This window comes from Perca fluviatilis, chromosome 10, assembly GCF_010015445.1.
Source record: "Perca fluviatilis chromosome 10, GENO_Pfluv_1.0, whole genome shotgun sequence".
Taxonomy (NCBI): domain Eukaryota; kingdom Metazoa; phylum Chordata; class Actinopteri; order Perciformes; family Percidae; genus Perca; species Perca fluviatilis.
The window spans coordinates 37025940-37047611 of NC_053121.1; the positions used below are offsets into that span (position 1 = coordinate 37025940).

A 21672-nucleotide genomic window follows, 5' to 3' on the forward strand; every position below is an offset into this window, starting at 1 on the left:
TGATTTATTCCATCTTGGGTCATGTTTACATAACTTCATCCACCTTCATCATTCATAAAAAGAAAACTTCTTTTTATCTCAGGCTACATTTACACCGCTACAGAATATCTTTTGCTACGTCTCCCCCTCTCATTCCCCCTGCTCTGGTGTTTCCCCCTCTCCTCTCATTCCCCCTGCTCTGTCTCCCCCTCTCATTTCCCCTGCTCTGGCATCTCCCCTCTCGTTCCCCCTGCTCTGGTGTTTCCCTCTCCATTCCCCCTGCTCTGCGTCTCCCCTCTCATTCCCCCTTGCTCTGGTTCCCCTCCTCCTCTCACCCCTGCTCTGGCATCTCCCCTCTCGTTCCCCCTGCTCTGGCATCTCCCTCTCATTCCCCCCTGCTCTGCGTCTCCCCTCTCATTCCCCCTGCTCTGGTGTTTCCCCTCTCATTCCCCAGCTCTGGCATCTCCCCCTCTCATTCCCCCTGCTCTGGGTGTTTCCCCTCATTCCCCTGCTCTGGTGTTTCCCCTCTCATTCCCCTGCTCTGGTGTTTCCCCTCTCCTCTCATTCCCCCTGCTCTGGTGTTTCCCCCTCTCATTCCCCCTGCTCTGGCATCTCCCCCTCTCGTTCCCCCTGCTCTGGTGTTTCCCCTCTCATTCCCCCCTGCCTCTGGCGTCTCCCCTCTCATTCCCCTGCTCTGGTGTTTCCCCCTCTCCTCTCATTCCCCCTGCTCTGGTGTTTCCCCCTCTCATTCCCCCTGCTCTGGTGTTTTTCCCCTCTCCTCTCATTCCCCCTGCTCTGGTGTTTCCCCCTCTCCTCTCATTCCCCCTGCTCTGGTGTCTCCCCCTCTCCTCTCATTCCCCCTGCTCTGGGTCTCTCCTCATTCCCCTGCTCTGGTGTTTCCCCTCTCCTCTCATTCCCCTGCTCTGGTGTTTCCCCTCTCCTCTCATTCCCCCTGCTCCTGTTCCCCCTCCCTCTCATTCCCCCTGCTCTGGCGTCTCCCCCTCTCATTCCCCCTGCTCTGGCGTTTTCCGAGTCCCTAAACCGGAGACATTAGGAAACACTTCTGACCCGTTTTTGGTTTGGATCACTTTCGGCTCAAAACTAAAACGCTTAAAAACCCAAAAGGTAGCCTCAGGGTGGGTACATTCAAAGTACAAACCAGCCGAAGAATGAAACCAACAGTGGAAAACCAATCCAACAGATTTACATTTTAATAGGAAAATAGACAATGTGTTATTTACAAAGCGGCATCTGAAGAAAGCTCTCTCGGTGCTTCAGGTGAAGTCAAACTTCTGTCTCCGTCAGTACACTTTGGACCTACGAGGAAAAGAAAGTAAGAACATGAACATTTATGGCTTCCGTTGGACTGAGAAGCAAGGCAGCTTTATCTGTAGAGCACATTTCAGCAACAGGGCAATTCAAAGTGCTTTAAATAAAACATTAAAGAGCAGTTAGAAAACGATTTAAAAACAACTAATTAAAATATCAAAAAGCAGGTAAAAATGAAGAAATTAAAGAACTGAGGTACATATTTCCACTGTATATTTGAGTGCCCCCTTATTAAATGACTAATGGGTCAAAATATGTAAGGAAATTGATGTTATATTTAAGAAAAAACTATCTCTTACTCCCATCAGCTGTGTTCTGGGGTTAAATACTCAAGCATTGGGTCTTGGCTCCTCCAGACTGAGGCTGCTGCTTCTATTTAATGCGAGGAGATGCATTCTTCTTCTGTGGATTTCGGACTCTGTTCCCACGTTTTCACAATGGACTCGGAGTGTGTTGGAACTTCTCCCATTAGAAGCTATTAGCTTCTGGCTCAGAGACACGTGTAATGGCAAAAATTACATTTAAGCATAATTCCTTGTATTTTTATGTTTTATTTCAACTTTAATTCTCTCACAAATGCTGAAAGAGTTTCTCATTCCCACATGCAGATTCTAACTTTGTGAGACATCCAGTCTGAACATAATGTAAGCACTTTTGCCTGAACAGATAGGGGGCTACAAGGTCATCTCTAGTTTTCCCATGCCAGTTAAGATGTAACTGGGGGGTGAAAGTCGTACAGGGAGGAGGAGGTGAGATGACTCCGAGATGTCTCTTGTATTCCTCTGATTGTCTTCATGTGTATCAGATTGCCTGTAAGAACTGTAGCGTTATAATAATCCAAGTGTGTGTGTGCTGTCAGTCTGAAGATGCATATAAGCCTGGTGTTCTGATCACTCATTGGAGAAACTGACTCCACACTGGGCTGCGGCCTTTTGTGAAATCATGTTGCTCCTATATTTGCAAATATATCTTTTTTTTTTAATAAAATACAAAAACCTAACTTGGTGTTTAGTCTCAGTGTGACTGAACTAAACTCTGAAATCTCCCCCCCTGCTGCAAAGGAAACTTCCATAACACACGCCTTTCAGTTTTTTCAAAATCTGGGACCCCTTCTTGGACTATATTGGGGAGGATGGAGCACGGACCCTTCGGTGCAGAAAGAGATGTGTTAAAAATGACACAACATGTGTAGTCCCTGAACACACTCACCACATGTGTTAAAATTCTACACGTTGTGTCATTTTTAACATCTCTTTTTGCAGTGTACAGTTTCCTACGTCCATTTTAAATCTCTGTTTTAAGAAATCATCAGTGGGATAAATCCTATTCATAATTTTAAATTGCATTTCTTTCACCTTTGGCGGGAACAGGAAATTTTAGAATAGATAGCTGTATTCTTCAGATGTTTTACAAAGCTCTCTTGCAGAGTGTCTTATCTTTTGGCCTTATCTGTGCCTTTGGTAACATGTATATCACGGACCAAAAGAAACTGCAACGAATAGTTAAAACAGCGAGTAAGATCATTGGAGTTGATCAGGTACCTGTAGCTCAACTGTACAATGACCTCAGTTTAAAAAAGACAGAACAAATTCTAATTGATTCAACCCATCCTCTTCATCAGATTTTTTTAAGAAGCAACAGGTCAAGTGGCAGACTCCTGCAAAGGAAAATTAGGACTACAAGGTACAGCAAGTCTTTTGTGCCTACAGCAATTAGATTGCACAACAATAGACTTAAAAACTCTTATGCATTTTTAAATTACGGGTATACTGTACTATATACATCAACATCTAACTCTAAAATACATGCTTGTCATGTTTTCTTAATGCTTCTATTGTCTTGTCTGTTTTGTATTTATGTTTTTTAATGTTATGTAGTAGGCTGTATAACGTTGGAGCGTGTAATGGTGACCACATGAATTTCCTACTTGTGGATAATAAAGTTTACCTTGACCTTTTAAGTATTTACATCTAATGTTTTTTATTGTCTGCTTACCGAAGTCTTTGAGAATACACTGCAAAAAGAGATGACACAACTCTTGTGTTAAAAAATGACACAGCATGTGTAGAATTTTAACACATGTGGTGAGTGTGTTCAGGGACTACACTCGGAGATCTCCAAGCACATTTCCAGGTGACATACAACAGCCTAAATAACCCAATTTGACCGATTACGTTGAGTATGCCTCAAATGTGCAAACCTTCTTCGCTCCTGGAGTTCACATATAAAGCTAGACTATTGAATCGAGCTTTACAACTGGCTAACGAGGCCTCAGGCCCTCCAGCAGGGGCTTTCTTCCAGATGCTTCCCTCAGGGAGAAGGTATCGTTCTGCCAAATGTTCTACTGATCGCCATTTACACAGTTGTCTTTCCACAAGCTGTGATTGCTTTGAACAAAGCATCTTAAACTAGGCACTTTAAATTTATGTATGGATTTCATTGTACAGCATTTTTATATTATATAATATATATTATTATTATTTTTTATATATATATATATATATATATATATATATATATATATATATATATATATAATATATAATATATATATATATATATTATATATATATATTATATAATATATATATATATATATATTATATTATATAATATAGATATATTATATATATATATATATATATATATATATATATATATATATATATATATATATATATATATAATATATAATATATATATATATATATATATATATATATTATATATATATATATATATATATATATATATATATATATATATATAAATATATAATATTGAGGCTTCATGTGGCTTTGTTTGTCTGTTTTTATGTTGTGTCCTCTGATGTGTTGACTTTTGCACTTTGAGCTACTTGCACATTTTTTCCAAATGGCTAATAAAGTGAATCTGTGAATCTGAATCTTCTGTGTTTTTGTTTAGTTGTTTAGTTGTTGTTTATTTTAAGGGGTTCCGGGGGGGCTAAAACAAGGGCTTTGTTCTTTTACTCAGTAGCTGTATTCCTGTATGTTGTATGTGCCCCGAAGATGCGTTTATTTTCACAAGATTGGACTACGGTAATGCATTGTACTACGGTGTTCATCAGAAAACCTTAAACAGACCGCGCATTGGTCAAAATGCGGCCGCTAAGATACTTGACACAGGCATCGGAGGAAAAACGAACATATCACTCCTGTGTTAAAAGAACTACACTGGTTGCCGATTTTCTACAGGATTAATTTTAAGATACTTTTATTTGTTTTTAAAGCACTGCATGGCACTGCTCCGACATATATAGCCGATCCAGATCCAGGTGAATAAACCAAAGAGAGCACTTCGCTCCGAATCATTAAATCTCTTGGTAGAAAATGAGAGGCCTGTTGCTCCCAGGCTGTGGAATAGTTTACCTCCTTATATCAGGGAATGTTCCTCTCTTATAGAGTTTAAACGACATTTGAAAGCTTACTTTTTCACCTCTGGCTTTTGATCATCTAGGAGTGCTGTGTTAATGATTTTTTTTTTGGGGATTTTAATATTGTTTTTATTTTGTTTAGTACGTTAGTCAACTTTTTTTTTGTATTAATATGTGCTTTATAAATAAATTGAACATAAATTGAACATTGAAGAAATTTTAATAAAGATATGTTTAAAAAAAATTTAAAAAAAAGAACTGAGGGATGAAATACGCGAATAAAAGTTACAGTGCAGTATAAGAAATTAAACATTACATTTTCTAACAGACTGAAAGAAGCAGCTTGCAGGAGGTCTGCTCACCTGGAGAAGGCCGATACGGAGAACAAGCCGAGCAGGAACTCGAGGGCGTAGAAGCAGAGCAGCGCGGCGTTGAGGATGAACTCGAGGCGCAGCACGAAGGTCTGCAGCAGCAGGAAGTAGACGGCCAGCGCCGCGCAGGGACACAGGACGAACAGCGCCGCCGCCGAGGCCAGAGAGCGCTCGCACAGGTTCCCCTTCCAACCTGAACACCGACACACGGCACACAGAGGTCAGTCAGGGCTTTCTGGATATGAAAACTAACATCCACAGCAAAAAACATGTCCACGCTAGGGCTGGGCAATACATCGGTATTATATCGATATCGTGATACGTACAGTACAGGCCAAACGTTTGGACACACCTTCTCATTCAATGTGTTTCCTTTTTATTTTCATGACTATTTACATTGTAGATTCTCACTGAAGGCATCAAAACTATGATTGAACACATATGGAATTATGTACTTAACAAAAAAGTGTGAAATAACTGAAAACATGTCTTATATTTTAGATTCTTCAAAGTAGCCACCCTTTGCTTTTTTATTAATAAGGGAAAACTTCCACTAATGAACCCTGACAAAGCACACCTGTGAAGGTAAAACCATTTCAGGTGACTACCTCATGAAGCTCATTGAGAGAACACCAAGGGTTTGCAGAGTTATCAAAAAAAAGCAAGGGTGGCTACTTTGAAGAATCTAAAATATAAGACATGTTTTCAGTTATTTCACACTTTTTGTTAAGTACATAATTCAATATTTTCATTCATAGTTTTGATGCCTTCAGTGAGAATCTACAATGTAAATAGTCATAAAAAAAACAAACACATTGAATGAGAAGGTGTGTCAAACTTTTGCCTGTACTTATATATATATATATATATAATATATATATATATATATATATATATATATAAAATATATATATATATATATAATCTCACATAAGGAGATTTATTAATAGATTAAAACTTCCACTAATGAACCCTGACAAAGCACACCTGTGAAGGTAAAACCATTTCAGGTGACTACCTCATGAAGCTCATTGAGAGAACACCAAGGGTTTGCAGAGTTATCAAAAAAAAAATCCCTGATCTACAGTATGCACTTATTCGAAAATGTAATTATTCTTCTATCTCTGGACACAATGTATTCCATGTTCCTATTTGATTTCTGACTGTTAAGAGTGAGTTTTTCCATTCCCAGTGTCTGTTCCATTGTCTTGCACCATGCTTGAAGATCTGGGGAGTTTGTTAGATTTTTTTTTTTAGGAAAGGAGGTTGTTTTTTTTTTTAATGTGTTCAAAGAAAAATTTTTTTAATGTCTCAATGAGCTTCATGAGGTAGTCACCTGAAATGGTTTTACCTTCACAGGTGTGCTTTGTCAGGGTTCATTAGTGGAAGTTTTTCCCTTATTAATAAAAAAGCAAAGGGTGGCTACTTTGAAGAATCTAAAATATAAGACATGTTTTCAGTTATTTCACACTTTCTTGTTAAGTACATAATTCCACATGTGTTCATTCATAGTTTTGATGCCTTCAGTGAGAATCTACAATGTAAATAGTCATGAAAATAAAAAGGAAACACATTGAATGAGAAGGTGTGTCCAAACTTTTGGCCTGTACTGTATATACAAGTGTCTGAGTCTGTTCAGACTCTGCTGCTTATAGTCATGTACTGGACGGCTGTTGTCCACATGGGGGCAGCAAAGAAACAATCAAAACGTAGATTTGTGCCAATAATGTGCATTTAATACAGTTCACGTACAGGCACATGTGTCAAACTCGAGGCCCGCGGGCCTAATGCGGCCCCTCGCTCATTCTGATCCGGCCCCCATATGAATCTAGGTTCACAATATATGGGAAACTGTTCTTCAACTTGCAATTACGTGACACTCAAAGCAGACTTTGGCAAATTTGACAACTTTGAAACTCAAAAATTCCCCCACCCCCCAGAAGAAGCAGAGAGTTTAATATTCAGGCTGTGAAAGAGCTTGTTGTGAGTCAGCTGGGTGGTAGCATACTTTTGCTCGATTTGGTAAATTCTAGGATGACTTTGGAACTTTTTTGCTCATTTTTTCAGAGCTTTACGTGGACCAAACTGTTAGTGAGAAGACTATATGAGGCATGCGATAATTGAGTCAAAGATATTTGACTTTTTCGATGAAATAAAGGCATGTTAATACACTATACATGTCTGGACCTTGGTGTGATTCTCTTTTTCCAGTGTGGCCCTTCGTGACATTGAGTTTGACCCCCCCTGATGTACAGTCAGGGTGTTTCTGTTTTTTTGGGGTCTCACTTCCTCACCGTAAAAGATCCTGAGAGTCTCCAGACCGAGGAAGAGGACCAGCAGCACCACATCCAGAACCAGATTATCTGACGGGTAGGGCAGTAGAATCCCTGCGAGAGAGAGAGAGAGAGGGAGAGGGAGAGAGAGAGAGAGAGAGAGAGAGAGAGAGATGATCTGTTAGCACATGAAGAGAGTTTTGTGTAGTGTGATGTGTTCCAGGCTCCAGACCTTTATAGATGAAGATCAGGACCTCTGCCAGGTAGAAGGCACCAAAGTACCAGCTGTTGAGGTAGAAGAGGACCTGCAGAGGAGCGGACGAAAGCTGAGGAAGAGGGAGTCAAGGGCAACAGAGGAATACACACACACACACACACACACACACACACACACACACACACACACACACACACACACACACACACACACACACACACACACAGAGAGACAGACATACACACACACACACACACACACAGAGACAGACATACATAAATACATCAATACATAAACACACACAGAGACAGACCACACACACACACACACACACACACACACACACACACACACACACACACACACTCTCTCTCTCACAGACAGACACACTCTTTTCTCTCTCTGTCACACACCACACACACAGACACACACACACACTCATCTCTCACAGACAGAAACACACACACACACACACACACACTCCTCTCACAGACAGACACACTCTTTTCTCTCTCTCTCTACACACACACACACACACACACACACACACACACACACACACACACACACACACACACACACACACACACACACACACACACACACACACACACACACACACATTCCTCTCTCTCACAGACAGACATACACACTATTCTCTCTCTCTCTCACACACACACACACACACACACACACACACACACACACACACACACACACACACACACACACACACACACACACACACAGTTGCATGTGAAGGATACTATTGGTTGGTTCCCTGCAGAGAACGAGAGAAAACACACAGAGCTGTTAGGGGCCTGTTCACCCAGTTAACGTAAAAATAAAAGAGCCAGCATATCTCCACCAGACTCCATGTAAATAATCAGGACTTTTAGCGTGTATAGAGCCAGCATATCTCCACCAGACTCCATGTAAATAATCAGGACTTTTAGCGTGTATAGAGCCAGCATATCTCCACCAGACTCCATGTAAATAATCAGGACTTTTAGCGTGTATAGAGCCAGCATATCTCCACCAGACTCCATGTAAATAATCAGGACTTTTAGCGTGTATAGAGCCAGCATATCTCCACCAGACTCCATGTAAATAATCAGGACTTTTAGCGTGTATAGAGCCAGCATATCTCCACCAGACTCCATGTTAATAATCAGGACTTTTAGTGTGTATAGAGCCAGCATATCTCCACATGTAAATGGGTGAATTAAGGGTTTATTTCAACCAAACCAGAGTGGTGATTGTTGGAACAGTGGAAAGATGAACCAAGACAGCTTTTGAGAGTTTTATTTAGTTTCTGTCCACTTTGAATGAAGTGTGTTTTACGATACTAAAAGTCCTGATTATTTACATGGAGTCTGGTGGAGATATGCTGGCTCTATACACGCTAAAAGTCCTGATTATTTACATGGAGTCTGGTGGAGATATGCTGGCTCTATACACGCTAAAAGTCCTGATTATTTACATGGAGTCTGGTGGAGTTTGGTGATGGTGATTTCGGTTTCATGTTAAACTAAAATGATCTTACTCTTTAACTAAAAGGGGAACATAGAGTCCAGGTCAACATGTCGACACCTAAAAGGACTTCTTCCACCTCTCATTAATTTGTAACGTTAACAGTGATATTAATATCTGGTTCATGTTTCAGTTAAAACTAGTTTTTTGTTGGACAAGAACGTGAATCTTAAACTAACGTTTGTCTTTAACGTTATTATATTAAATACATTTACCCAAGTTTGGTAACGATAAAGTAACCGTTACTATTTGAATTATAAGATAGCATCGGCTAACTTAATTGGATGCTGGCGGAGATTATTATATATCTAAATGTTTATTTGGTACAAAGAGTGAGTATCTTACCCGGCGCCATGTCTGGTTGCCGTGGAGACAGCTTGGGAGGAAGTGCTTCTGCTTCTTCTTCGGTTTTGGGCGGGAAACAGTTTGGATTTGCTGCCCCCTACGGGCTTTATAATGTAATATATGCCCCCAAAGTGTCAAAAACTACAACACCCAGCATCCTAATACGTAACAGTTTGGATTTGCTCCCCCCTACAGGTTTTATAATGCAATATATGCCCCCAAAGTGTCAAGAACTACAACACCCAGCATTCTAATACAGCGCGCTGATTGGCCCGACTGGAGCGATGGTTTACGTGGCACTGCTGTGTCTGCGCAGGCGCAGTGAGTCGTTGCTTGCTTACTCTCTCTCTCTCTCCGGCAGGAAGATGGTGTCTGTCAGTATGCGGTCGTGTGTGTTGTCGGTTTTAGTCCTGAACGTTTTCTACGACGTCGTCTCGTCGTTGTACTTTCACATCGGAGAGACCGAGAAGAAGTGTTTCATAGAGGAGATCCCGGACGAGACGATGATTATCGGTGAGTTAGTGTCGAGCAGCGGTTGAGAGGAAGTCAGCCCAGCTAATGCTAACTGCTAACAAGTTGAGCTAGTTAGCTAATCGGCTAACTGAGCTCAAGTTGTCTTTTCGTGTCCAAGAAAGTGTTGATTCACAGCTTAGTAAAGACACACCTACACCTACCTGTCTCACACAGACAAACACACACACACACACACACACACACTTGTCTATCACACACACAGACAGACAAACAGACACACATACACCTCTCTCACACAGAAAGACACACATCTCTCTCACACACACACACACACACACACACACACACTTGTCTATCACACACACAGACACACATACACCTCTCTCACACAGAAACAGACACACACAAGCACACACACTCTCTCTCACAGACAGACGCACACACACACCTCTCTCTCTCACACACGCGCACACACTCACACACTCTCACACACACACACACTGGACCTCCTTATATTTACTCTTGGAAGTTAATATTCAACACATCTGGAGATACGTGGTTTTCATTGGACAGGAAGGGGATTAAAAAAAACTCTCCTCTGAAAGCTGTCAGACAAATATTAGTGGAGTAAAAAGTACAATATTTACCTCCTGAGATGTAGTAAAGTACAAGAGTATAGTAGCATTACATGAAAATACTCCCGTAAAGTGTGTACTTAAGTACAGTTCACCTGTTGACGTGTTTGAGTCCGAGAGGGCGACACTGACAGGAAGTGACTCTCGTATCTCGCTTTGTGCTTTTCTAAACGTTAGCGGAGATGACTGCAGAGGGTGTGTGTGTGTGTCTGCAGAGTGTGTGCGTCTGTGTGTCTGCAGAGTGTTTGTGTGTGTGTGTGTGTGTGTGACTGGAGAGTGTGCGTGTGTGTCTGCAGAGTGTGTGCGTGTGTGTGTGAGTGACTGGAGAGTGTGTGTGTCTGTGTCTACAGAGTGAGTGTGTGTGCCTGTGTCTGCAGAATGTGTGTGTGTGTGTCTGCAGAGTGTGTGTGTGTGTGTGTGTGTGAGTGACTGGAGAGTGTGCGTGTCTGTGTATGCAGAGTGTGTGTGTGTGTGACTGGAGAGTGTGCGTGTCTGTGTTTGCAGAGTGTGTGTGTGTGTCTGCAGTGTGTGTGTGTCTGCAGAGTGTGTGTGTCTGCAGAGTGTGTGTGTCTGCAGTGTGTGTGTGTCTGCAGAGTGTGTGTGTCTGCAGAGTGTGTGTGTGTGTCTGCAGAGTGTGTGTGTGTGTCTGTGTTTGCAGAGTGTGTGTGTGTGTGTCTGTGCGCGTGTGTGTCTGCAGAGTGTGTGTGTGTGTCTGTGCGTGTGTGTGTCTGCAGAGTGTGTGTGTCTGTGTGTGTGTGTGTGTGTGTGCAGAGTGTGTGTGTGTGTCTGCAGAGTGTGTGTGTGTGTGTGTGTGTGTGTGTCTGCAGAGTGTGTGTGTGTGTGTCTGCAGAGTGTGTGTGAGTGTGTGTGTGTTTCTGCAGAGTGTGTGTGCGTGTGTGTGGGTGTGTGTGTGTGTGTGTGTGTGAACAGAAACAAAGAGTCTGGGGGGGCCCTGAGCCTCAAACACTTAATTTCTTGCATTCTGGTGAATTTTTCTGCAACGATTTGAGCCTTTAGTTCATCAATATGTGGTGCAGATGTCTTTATTTATGTAAAGGAAATAATAATATTCTGTGTCTCTCTCTCCCTCTCTCCCCCCCCTCTCTCTCTCGTCCTCCCTCTCTCTGCAGGTAACTATCGGACTCAGCTGTACGATAAACAGAGAGAAGAGTACCTGCCGGCCACTCAGGGTCTCGGCATGTTCGTGGAAGTCAAAGATCCGGATGACAAGGTGAGCCGAGAGATCAGACGTCTCAGAGTTCAACCTTCAGACAACCACAGGAGACCAAAAAAGAACCATCTTCTAACAGAGAATATGAAGAGTTGAGAGAGACTTTGTGTCTTACTTTCTCCACATGGAACAAGTTGGACGGCTCTGCTCGCCAGCTCTTAAAAGAGGGAGCTTTAAAATATTCTGTTGGGCAATAATCCAAAATTTATTATGAACCCAAATTGATATATACGGGCCGGATCTAAATCAGCAAGGGGCCGGATTTGGCCCGCGGGCCTCGAGTTTGACACGCGTGGTTAGGGCTGTGCAATTAATCGGAATTTAATCGTGATTATGATATTTCGGCTCCCGATGATCACAAAAACAGAATAATTGAGAAAAACAATTATTCAGCTCATTAAGTTTTGATTTTCTCTTGTGTTCTGAATAACAAAAATTAAGTTTAAATAGGAAAAGTATTAATAGATTTAATAGATTTATTTAACTTTTTCCACTTTGTTTTTAAGTTCAATAATTGCAACATCTTTCCAGAAGTCAACGAGCAATCGTGTTTAAATTATCGTGATTTCAATATTGAACGAAATAATCGTGATTATGTTTTTTTTCCATAATCGAGCAGCCCTGTATGTGGTATAGTAGCTCCGTGGGGGGTTTTAAGCGGTGTGTGTGTGTGTGTGTGTGTGTGTGTGTGTGTGTGTGTGTGTGTGTGTGTGTGTGTGTGTGTGTTTTGTCCTGCAGGTGATTCTGTCTCGGCAGTACGGCTCGGAGGGAAGGTTCACCTTCACGTCACACACACCTGGAGAGCACCAGATCTGTCTGCACTCCAACTCCTCCAAGTTCTCGCTGTTCGCCGGAGGCATGCTGGTGAGGAGACACACACACACACAGAGACACACACAGAGACACACACACACACAGACACACACACACAGAGACACACACAGAGACACACACAGAGACACAGACACACACAGAGACACATACATAGAGGCATGCTGGTGAGGAGACACACACACAGAGACAGACACACACACAGACACAGAGACAGAGACACACACAGAGACAGAGACACACACAGAGACACACACAGACACAGAGACCCACACAGAGACACATACATAGAGGCATGCTGGTGAGGTGACACACACAGAGACACACACACACAGAGAAACACACACAGACACACACACATAGAGGCATGCTGGTGAGGAGACCCACACAGAGACACACACACACACACAGAGAAAACACACACACACACATAGAGAGACACACACACACACACAGACAGACACACACACAACCACATAGAGGCATGCTGGGTGGGGAGACACACACACAGACACACACACACACATACACACACACATAGAGGCATGCTGGTGAGGAGACACACACACACACAGACACACACAGAGACAGACACACACATAGAGGCACACAGAGACACACACACAAGAGACACACACACACAGAGACACACACACACACACAGAAACACACAGACACACACACACAGGCACACCCACACAGAGACACGCACACAGACACACACACACACACACACACACACACACACACACACACACATAGAGGCACGCACACAGACACAGACACACACACAGAAGACATACACACAGAGACACACACACATACATAGAGGCTTGCTGGTGAGGAGACACACAGAAAGAGATACAGAGACACACATACATACACACAGAGAAACACACACACATAGAGGCATGCTGGTGAGGAGACCCACACAGAGACACACACACACACACACACAATAGAGAGCACACACACACACAGACAGACACACACACACACACACACACACAATAGAGGCATGCTGGTGGGGAGACCCACACAAGAGACACACACACACACACACACACAGAGACACACACACACACACACACACACAGAGACACACACACACACATAGAGACACACACACACACACAGACACACACACACACACACACACACACAGAAAGACACACACACACAAGACAGACACACACACACACATACATAGAGGCATGCTGGTGAGGAGACCCACACAGAGACACACACACACACAATAGAGAGACACACACACACACAGACACCACATGCAGGAGAACACACACACACAGAGAAACACACACACACACACACACACAGAGAGACACACACACACACACAGAGCCACACACACAAAGGCACACACACAGAGGGCACACACACACACACACATAGAGGACACACACACACACACAGAGACACACACACAAGGCACACACAAGACGCACCCACACAAAGAGCAGGCACACACACACACACACACACACACACACACACACACAGGCACACCCGCACAGAGACACACCTACAAAACACACACAAAGAGACACAAAGAGACACACACAGACACACACATACACAGAGACACACACAACACACACACAACACACACACACACTCCACAGGACCATAAATCCCGCCTTAGTCAATAAGAATGTATTCAGTGTTTACTGGAGGCCAGCCCTGTGTGTGTGTGTGTTTTGTGTGTGTCTCTGTGTGTGTGTGTGTGTTGTTTTTGTGTGTGTGTGTGTGTGTGGTGTGTGTGTGTGTGGTGTGTGTGTGCCCTGTAGGTAGGTTGAGCGTGTGTGTGTGTGTGTTGTGTGTGTGTGGCTTGTGTGTGTGTATTTGTGTGTGTGTGTGTGTGTGTGTGTGTGTGTGTGTGTGTGTGTGTGTGTGTGTGTGTGTGTGTGTCTGTGGCCCTGGAGTTTGTCTGTGTGTTGTTGTGTTGTGTGTACCGGGTAGCTGTGTGTGTGTGTGTGTTCGTGTGTGTGTGTGTCTGTGGCTAGCAGCTTTTGTGTTTTTTTTTGTGTGTGTGTGTGTGTGTGTGTCTGTGTGTGTGTTGTTACTATTGCAGGTGTTTGACTGTTAGAGTTCTATAGACAGCAATACTTGGTTACTCACTGCCCCTGCGTTGTCTGTGTGTGTCTGTCTGTGTGTGTGTGTGTGTGTGTGTTGTTTGGTGTTTCTCTGTGTGTGTGTGTGTGTGTGTGTGTGTGTGTGCGCTGTTCTTCCCCTTGCGTTGCAGAGGGTTCACCTGGACATCCAGGTGGGAGAGCACGCCAACAACTACGCCGAGATCGCCGCCAAGGACAAACTGACGGAGCTGCAGCTGCGCGTGCGCCAGCTGGTGGAGCAGGTGGACCAGATCCAGAAGGAGCAGAACTACCAGAGGGTCAGTGGCGCCCCAAAACCTGTAGGCCCCCTTGCACACTGGCTGCGTGGCGTGGCGTGGGCGTGGCGTGTCAGTTGCGTGGCGTTTTCTACGTCTTTACGCACCAGAAAGGTGTCTGACGCGCCGCTGCTGCTGCTGCTAGCCTCGTCTGGACACATGGATGTCTCCCAAAAACATAAATATATTCTGATCTGATTACAGCAAAATAGGCTCCAGAATATTTACTTCTGTATTGACAGGTGCAATATTAGAAAATCGATGATTATTTACATTTTATACATAAACACAGACACACACAGAGACACACACAGACACACATAGAGGCACACACACACACAGATTATTTACATTTTATACATAAATGACATTCATATATCTGCATTTATGTCAAAACCTTCAGACTTTAAAACATCAAAATGTCATTTATTTAAATGTATATCGATATTGTATCGATATATCGTGATATGAGACTAGCTATCGTCTTGAGATTTTGGATATCTTAATATGGTGATATGACATAAGTGTCTTTTCCTGGTTGTAAAGGCTGTGTTACAGTAAAGTGATGTACTTTTCTAAACCTACCAGACTGTTTTAGCTGTTCTATTATTTGCCTTTTCCCCACTTAGAAATTATATCCACATTACTGATGATTATGCATCTAAAATCTCAGCGTGAAGATATTTTGTTAAAGCACCGATAGTCAAAACTACAATATCGTCGAGGTATTTGGTCAAAAATATATCGTGATATTTGATTTTCTCCATCATAGTGTTCAGCTGATCGAAAGTAGTGCGAAGGTTGATTTTTAAACATCAGGGCCGTTTGCCATCAGTGTATTGACTTGACAAAACAAACTCAAACTTAATATATAAAAACTGAAACTTAAAACTAGCAAAGACACTGAAAACTAAAATGAAATTTAAAAAAAAGTCAAAACTAAAGTAAAATTACAAACTAGAAAGTGTGCCCTAACACCCATTTATCGATTTAGTTGCAAGTCTTCTGACAATATGTCTCATAAATACTTCACAAAAACACACTTTAAAGATGTATTGGGATTTTTAAATCAAGTTAAATTCAACTTCTGAAAAGGCCAAACTCCTGGAGTCCTGGCTAGTAGTCCTTAGGTACTGTCAGGGCACGCCCTCATACTCTGCTCCTGACTGGCTAGTAGTCCTTACCTAGGTACTGTCAGGGCACGCCCTCATACTCTGCTCCTGACTGGCTAGTAGTCCTTACCTAGGTACTGTCAGGACACGCCCTCATACTCTGCTTCTGACTGGCTAGTAGTCCTTACCTAGGTACTGTCAGGACACGCCCTCATACTCTGCTCCTGACTGGCTAGTAGTCCTTAGGTACTGTCAGGGCACGCCCTCATACTCTGCTCCTGACTGGCTAGTAGTCCTTACCTAGGTACTGTCAGGGCACGCCCTCATACTCTGCTCCTGACTGGCTAGTAGTCCTTACCTAGGTACTGTCAGGACACGCCCTCATACTCTGCTTCTGACTGGCTAGTAGTCCTTACCTAGGTACTGTCAGGGCACGGCCTCATACTCTGCTTCTGACTGGCTAGTAGTCCTTACCTAGGTACTGTCAGGGCACGCCCTCATACTCTGCTTCTGACTGGCTAGTAGTCCTTACCTAGGTACTGTCAGGGCACGGCCTCATACTCTGCTTCTGACTGGCTAGTAGTCCTTACCTAGGTACTGTCAGGGCACGCCCTCATACTCTGCTTCTGACTGGCTAGTAGTCCTTACCTAGGTACTGTCAGGGCACTTGTAATTTTTTTTTCACCTTTGGCGAGGTTTTTGATGGGTTTTTTTTGTCACTTTTTCCGATTTCTTTGGTTACTTTTTTCAGCTTTAAAACAAAACAAGTTTTTGTTGATCTGCATTTTTGTCACTTTTTGTTGTTGAAAGTTTTGTCAAATTTGACCTGAGGACAACAGGATGAGCAGAGTGCGGGATATATACACACACACACACACACACACACACACACACACACACACACACACACACACACACATACATAATGGGACATTACTGTGAATGGTTCTGCCCTCTAGTGGCTGAAATCACACAATGCAGCTATAAGACATTTAGGAACAGAGTGCCGGACTCTTTTCCTTTTGTTTGGAAGTTGAGAAGTGAAACATGATGAATCCTTTTTTTTATTTATTTTTATTTTATTATTAAGTTTTTGCCATAGGTGTTATACAAATAATTACAAAACCCCACAACCCTTAAAGGTCCCATGATGACATGGTGCTCTTTGGATGCTTTTATATAGACCTTAGTGGTCCCCTAATACTGTATCTGAAGTCTCTTTTATATAGACCTTAGTGGTCCCCTAATACTGTATCTGAAGTCTCTTTTATATAGACCTTAGTGGTCCCCTAATACTGTATCTGAAGTCTCTTTTATATAGACCTTAGTGGTCGCCTAATACTGTATCTGAAGTCTCTTTTATATAGACCTTAGTGGTCTCCTAATACTGTATCTGAAGTCTCTTTTATATAGACCTTAGTGGTCCCCTAATACTGTATCTGAAGTCTCTTTTATATAGACCTTAGTGGTCCCCTAATACTGTATCTGAAGTCTCTTTTATATAGGCCTTAGTGGTCCCCTAATACTGTATCTGAAGTCTCTTTTATATAGACCTTAGTGGTCCCCTAATACTGTATCTGAAGTCTCTTTTATATAGACCTTAGTGGTCCCCTAATACTGTACCGACTAATTTCCTGGTTCTCCTTCTCCATAAACAACATGAAATCAAGGAGAGGTTGTGAGTCCTGGTACTGTATCATAGACATGAATGATGAATCCTAATGCCTCTGTCTGTCTGTCTGTCTGTCTGTCTGTCTGTCCCCCCCTCAGTACCGGGAGGAGCGTTTCCGTCAGACCAGCGAGAGCACCAACCAGCGCGTCCTCTGGTGGTCCATCGTCCAGACACTCATCCTGGTCGCCATCGGCATCTGGCAGATGAGACACCTCAAGAGCTTCTTCGAGGCCAAGAAGCTGGTCTAACTTCTCACTGAGCGTGTGTGTGTGTGTGTGTGTGTGTCTGTGTGTGTGTGTGTGTGTGTGTGTGTGTGTGTGTGTGTGTCTGTGGGTGTGTGTGTGTGTGTGTGTCTGTCTGTGGGTGTGTCTGTGTGGGCTTGTTTTACTATATTCGTGGGGTCCAAAAACCAGGGAATATAGTATACTTGTGGGGTCTGCACAGCCTTGTGGGGCCCAAAATGCTGGTCCCACCAAGTTTAAAGGGCTGTTTGAGGGTTAAGACTTGGTTTTAGGATTAGGGATAGAATTAGGTTATGGTTAGGGAGAGGGTTAAGGTGAGGCATTTAGTTGTGATGGTTAAGGTTAGGGTAAGGGTTAAGGTTAGGTATTTAGTTGTGATGGTTAAGGTTAGGGTAAGGGTTAAGGTTAGGCATTTAGTGGTGATGGTTAAGGTTAGGGTAAGGGGCTAGGGAATGCATTATGTCAATGACTGGTCCCCACAAAGATAGTGCCACAAACCTGTGTGTGTGTGTGTGTGTGTGTGTGTGTGTGTGTGTGTGTGTGTGTGTGTGTGTGTGTGTGTGTGTGTGTGTGTGTGTGTGTGTGTGTGTGTGTGTGTGTGTGTGTGTGTGTGTGTGTGTGTGTGTGTGTGTGTGTGTGTGTGTGTGTGTGTGTGTGTGTGTGTGTGTGTGTGTGTGTGTGTGTGTGTGTGTGTGTGTCCTCTACTGATTGACGCAGCGCTGAGCGGCTGTCAGAAGACAGACTGCCGAGGAGACGGGACGCACAGAGAAATCCAGCCGCACGACTCGCCCCTGAAAACATCATTTTGAGATGATTATTACGATTATAATGTTTGTTTTTTTTTTCCTCAGCAGCCCTGTTTGTAACGAGGGAAATGCGACAACTGTATTTATTACACAGCGAAGGTTTTTGTCGTACGTGACAGAATACAGAGACGCTTCCCTCGGACGTCAGAACCAGACCAGGCCCGTAGTCGTGTGTGTGTTTAATATGTTATTTTGAGATGATTTATGATTTTCCTCCTTTTTATTTTCTGTCTCTTTACTCGCTGTAACGAGGACATGATGTGTTACTGGCCGCTCGAGATGTTGTTCACAGTCCCCGCGTTAAGATTACATGAAATATCTCTTATCTCTTCACAGTTTGAAGCAAAAAAAAAATGCAGAAATTAATAATCTGGATTCATCTGTGAACATAATTTCGTGATTTATTATTATTTTCTGCATCTTGCGTCACGCAGAATTATTAATGTGGAGAGATCACAACAAATCTAAACCTACTGACACTTGACAGACTGATTTCGTGAAGTGGCGTACGTACGACACGCCAATTCGTGTGCCATTTTGGCGCGTTATCAAGATGCATAATCGCTAAGCGCTATATAAATTCAATTTATTATTATTATTATTTTAATCGCTTTTTTAGCGTGTTTACCAACGCAATTCGGAGGAACGTATAGCACGGGCCAAAAGTTTGGACACACCTTCTCATTCAGTGCGTTTCCTTTTTATTTTCATGACTATTTACATTGTAGATTCTCACTGAAGGCATCAAAACTATGAATGAACACATATGGAATTATGTACTTAACAAAAAAGTGTGAAATAACTGAAAACATGTCTTATATTTTAGATTCTTCAAAGTAGCCACCCTTTGCTTTTTTTATTAATAAGGGAAATAATTCCACTAATGAACCCTGACAAAGCACACCTGTGAAGGTAAAACCATTTCAGGTGACTACCTCATGAAGCTCATTGAGAGAACACCAAGGGTTTGCAGAGTTATCAAAAAGCAAAGGGTGGCTACTTTGAAGAATCTAAAATATAAGACATGTTTTCAGTTATTCCACACTTTTTGTTAAGTAAATTGCTTCAGTTGATAATCTACAATGTAAATAGTCATGAAAATAAAAAGGAAACACATTGAATGAGAAGGTGTGTCCAAACTTTTGGCCTGTACTGTACATTTACAAAAATACCCTAGGATGCATTCTGGCGAGAGTTACGCTTTAAGCGTGTTTTTTGTGTTACTAAAGCCTTTCCCTGTGTTCTTCTCCCAAACCCAACCTTTTTATTTATTTATTTTTTTACATGCATGACGTTGTTTCTCGCGATAGCGCAGTGTGTATGTTTTATGTCCTCTGTATAAAAGCGTAGACATACACGCGGATAGCTCAAAATGCGTCCAGATAACACGCCACTTGGCTTCAGGAAAGTCACGATGTCATGTTGCACAGTTTCTGTTGATTGTTGGCAGAGATTTTCATTCATTGTTTCACTGTTTATGTTCAACTGCATCTTGTAGTTTTAATGTCTGAGGACGCGTGATGCTAACGATCACACCCCCAGGACCCCAAAATAAAGATCTGCTGAAACATTTAGCAGACGGCTAGGTTTTATTTTCATTTTTTTAATTTTTTGTGCATTTGTTTAGCCTGGTTGATGCCAGACCCCTCTCAGCTGTAACTGAGCGTGGGTCTGGGGAAGCTTCATTCACAGCCCATTTCCAAAGGGGGCGTCACCAACGGACGCCACTCAAATGCCTCTGGGCGCCGTTGGATAGTCCTTCAACCAATCGGGACCAACGATCAGGGTTCAATGGGTTCGGTAGCCGTCATGTTGAATGTAAACAGGAAGCTGCTCGCCATCGCTGCGCTATCGGCATCGAGTAGAGCCCGCCTCAACGGTTGTGATTGGTGTAGAGCCCGCCTCAACGGTTGTGATTGGTGTAGAGCCCTCCTCAACGGTTGTGATTGGTGTAGAGCCCTCCTCAACGGTTGTGATTGGTGTAGAGCCCTCCTCAACGGTTGTGATTGGTGTAGAGCCCGCCTCAACGGTTGTGATTGGTGTAGAGCCCTCCTCAACGGTTGTGATTGGTGTAGAGCCCGCCTCAACGGTTGTGATTGGTGTAGAGCCCTCCTCAACGGTTGTGATTGGTGTAGAGCCCGCCTCAACTGTTGTGATTGGTGTAGAGCCCGCCTCAACGGTTGTGATTGGTGTAGAGCCCGCCTCAACGGTTGTGATTGGTGTAAAGCCCTCCTCAATGGTTGTGATTGGTGTAGAGCCCGCCTCAACGGTTGTGATTGGTGTAAAGCCCGCCTCAACGGTTGTGATTGGTGTAAAGCCCTCCTCAATGGTTGTGATTGGTGTAGAGCCCGCCTCAATGGTTGTGATTGGTGTAGAGCCCGCCTCAACGGTTGTGATTGGTGTAAAGCCCGCCTCAACGGTTGTGATTGGTGTAAAGCCGAGAGAATTCACGTTGTGGTGACATCACAGGTTTTTATATCACTTCTGGTATCTGGCGCTGAGAGACACTGCCCAAGCATCCCATTTTTTGGGATATCATCTATCTGTTCGACGAGTTCGTGGGGAGAACGGGCTGCTGCAGAATACAAATATCGTCGGCGTTCGGACTGATTTCTAAACTCTGTTCGGCTCTTCCTTACTCTGGTTTTTTTACCTCCACGTTATCAGAATTTTGGCTTCAAAACCAACTCTGACTGAAATACCTGAAGAAGTGGAAACTGCTGCGACTGAAACGAGGAAGAAAAATCTTTCAGTTTCCACCTGCAGAACTTAAAAGTTCTGGTCTGGTCCCAAAAAAAAAAACAGCCGCCATGTTTGTCAG

At 43.1% G+C, this 21672-nt stretch overlaps 2 protein-coding genes across 3 annotated transcripts; one reads left to right on the top strand and one right to left on the bottom strand.

Annotated features, from left to right (window-relative positions):
* Positions 1 to 1172: 1172 nt before the first annotated feature.
* Positions 1173 to 9773, bottom strand: tmem216 (transmembrane protein 216). 2 transcript variants are annotated; one of them, XM_039813676.1, is made up of 6 exons: positions 9442 to 9773; positions 8331 to 8344; positions 7579 to 7672; positions 7368 to 7460; positions 5065 to 5266; positions 1173 to 1296 (listed from the first exon to the last, which is right to left on the bottom strand). In XM_039813676.1, the coding sequence occupies exons 1-6, from the start codon at positions 9449 to 9451 to the stop codon at positions 1281 to 1283; spliced, it is 429 nt and encodes a 142-aa protein (XP_039669610.1). In that variant the 5' UTR covers positions 9452 to 9773; the 3' UTR covers positions 1173 to 1280. The 2 variants fall into 2 exon arrangements, with proteins under 2 accessions (XP_039669610.1, XP_039669611.1); XM_039813677.1 differs by lacking the exon at positions 1173 to 1296 and adding an exon at positions 1305 to 1793.
* Positions 9769 to 18145, top strand: tmed9 (transmembrane p24 trafficking protein 9). Its single transcript, XM_039813675.1, has 5 exons — positions 9769 to 9954; positions 11681 to 11781; positions 12520 to 12645; positions 14876 to 15022; positions 17902 to 18145. Exons 1-5 carry the CDS (start codon positions 9807 to 9809, stop codon positions 18049 to 18051), a joined length of 672 nt encoding a protein of 223 aa, XP_039669609.1. The 5' UTR covers positions 9769 to 9806; the 3' UTR covers positions 18052 to 18145.
* Positions 18146 to 21672: the final 3527 nt, after the last annotated feature.

What these genes read in the sequence shown, in the direction of transcription:
- tmem216 (XM_039813676.1), bottom strand. An exon ending in CCTGATCTTCATCTATAAAG is followed by an intron (nt 7,461 to 7,578) that starts GTCTGGAGCCTG and finishes TCTCTCTCGCAG; the next exon opens with GGATTCTACTGCCCTACCCG. An exon ending in GACTCTCAGGATCTTTTACG is followed by an intron (nt 5,267 to 7,367) that starts GTGAGGAAGTGA and finishes GTCGGTGTTCAG; the next exon opens with GTTGGAAGGGGAACCTGTGC.
- tmed9 (XM_039813675.1), top strand. Translation starts at nt 9,807, where the DNA reads ATGGTGTCTGTCAGTATGCGGTCGTGTGTGTTGTCGGTTTTAGTCCTG. An exon ending in TGTTCGCCGGAGGCATGCTG is followed by an intron (nt 12,646 to 14,875) that starts GTGAGGAGACAC and finishes CTTGCGTTGCAG; the next exon opens with AGGGTTCACCTGGACATCCA. An exon ending in AGGAGCAGAACTACCAGAGG is followed by an intron (nt 15,023 to 17,901) that starts GTCAGTGGCGCC and finishes TCCCCCCCTCAG; the next exon opens with TACCGGGAGGAGCGTTTCCG.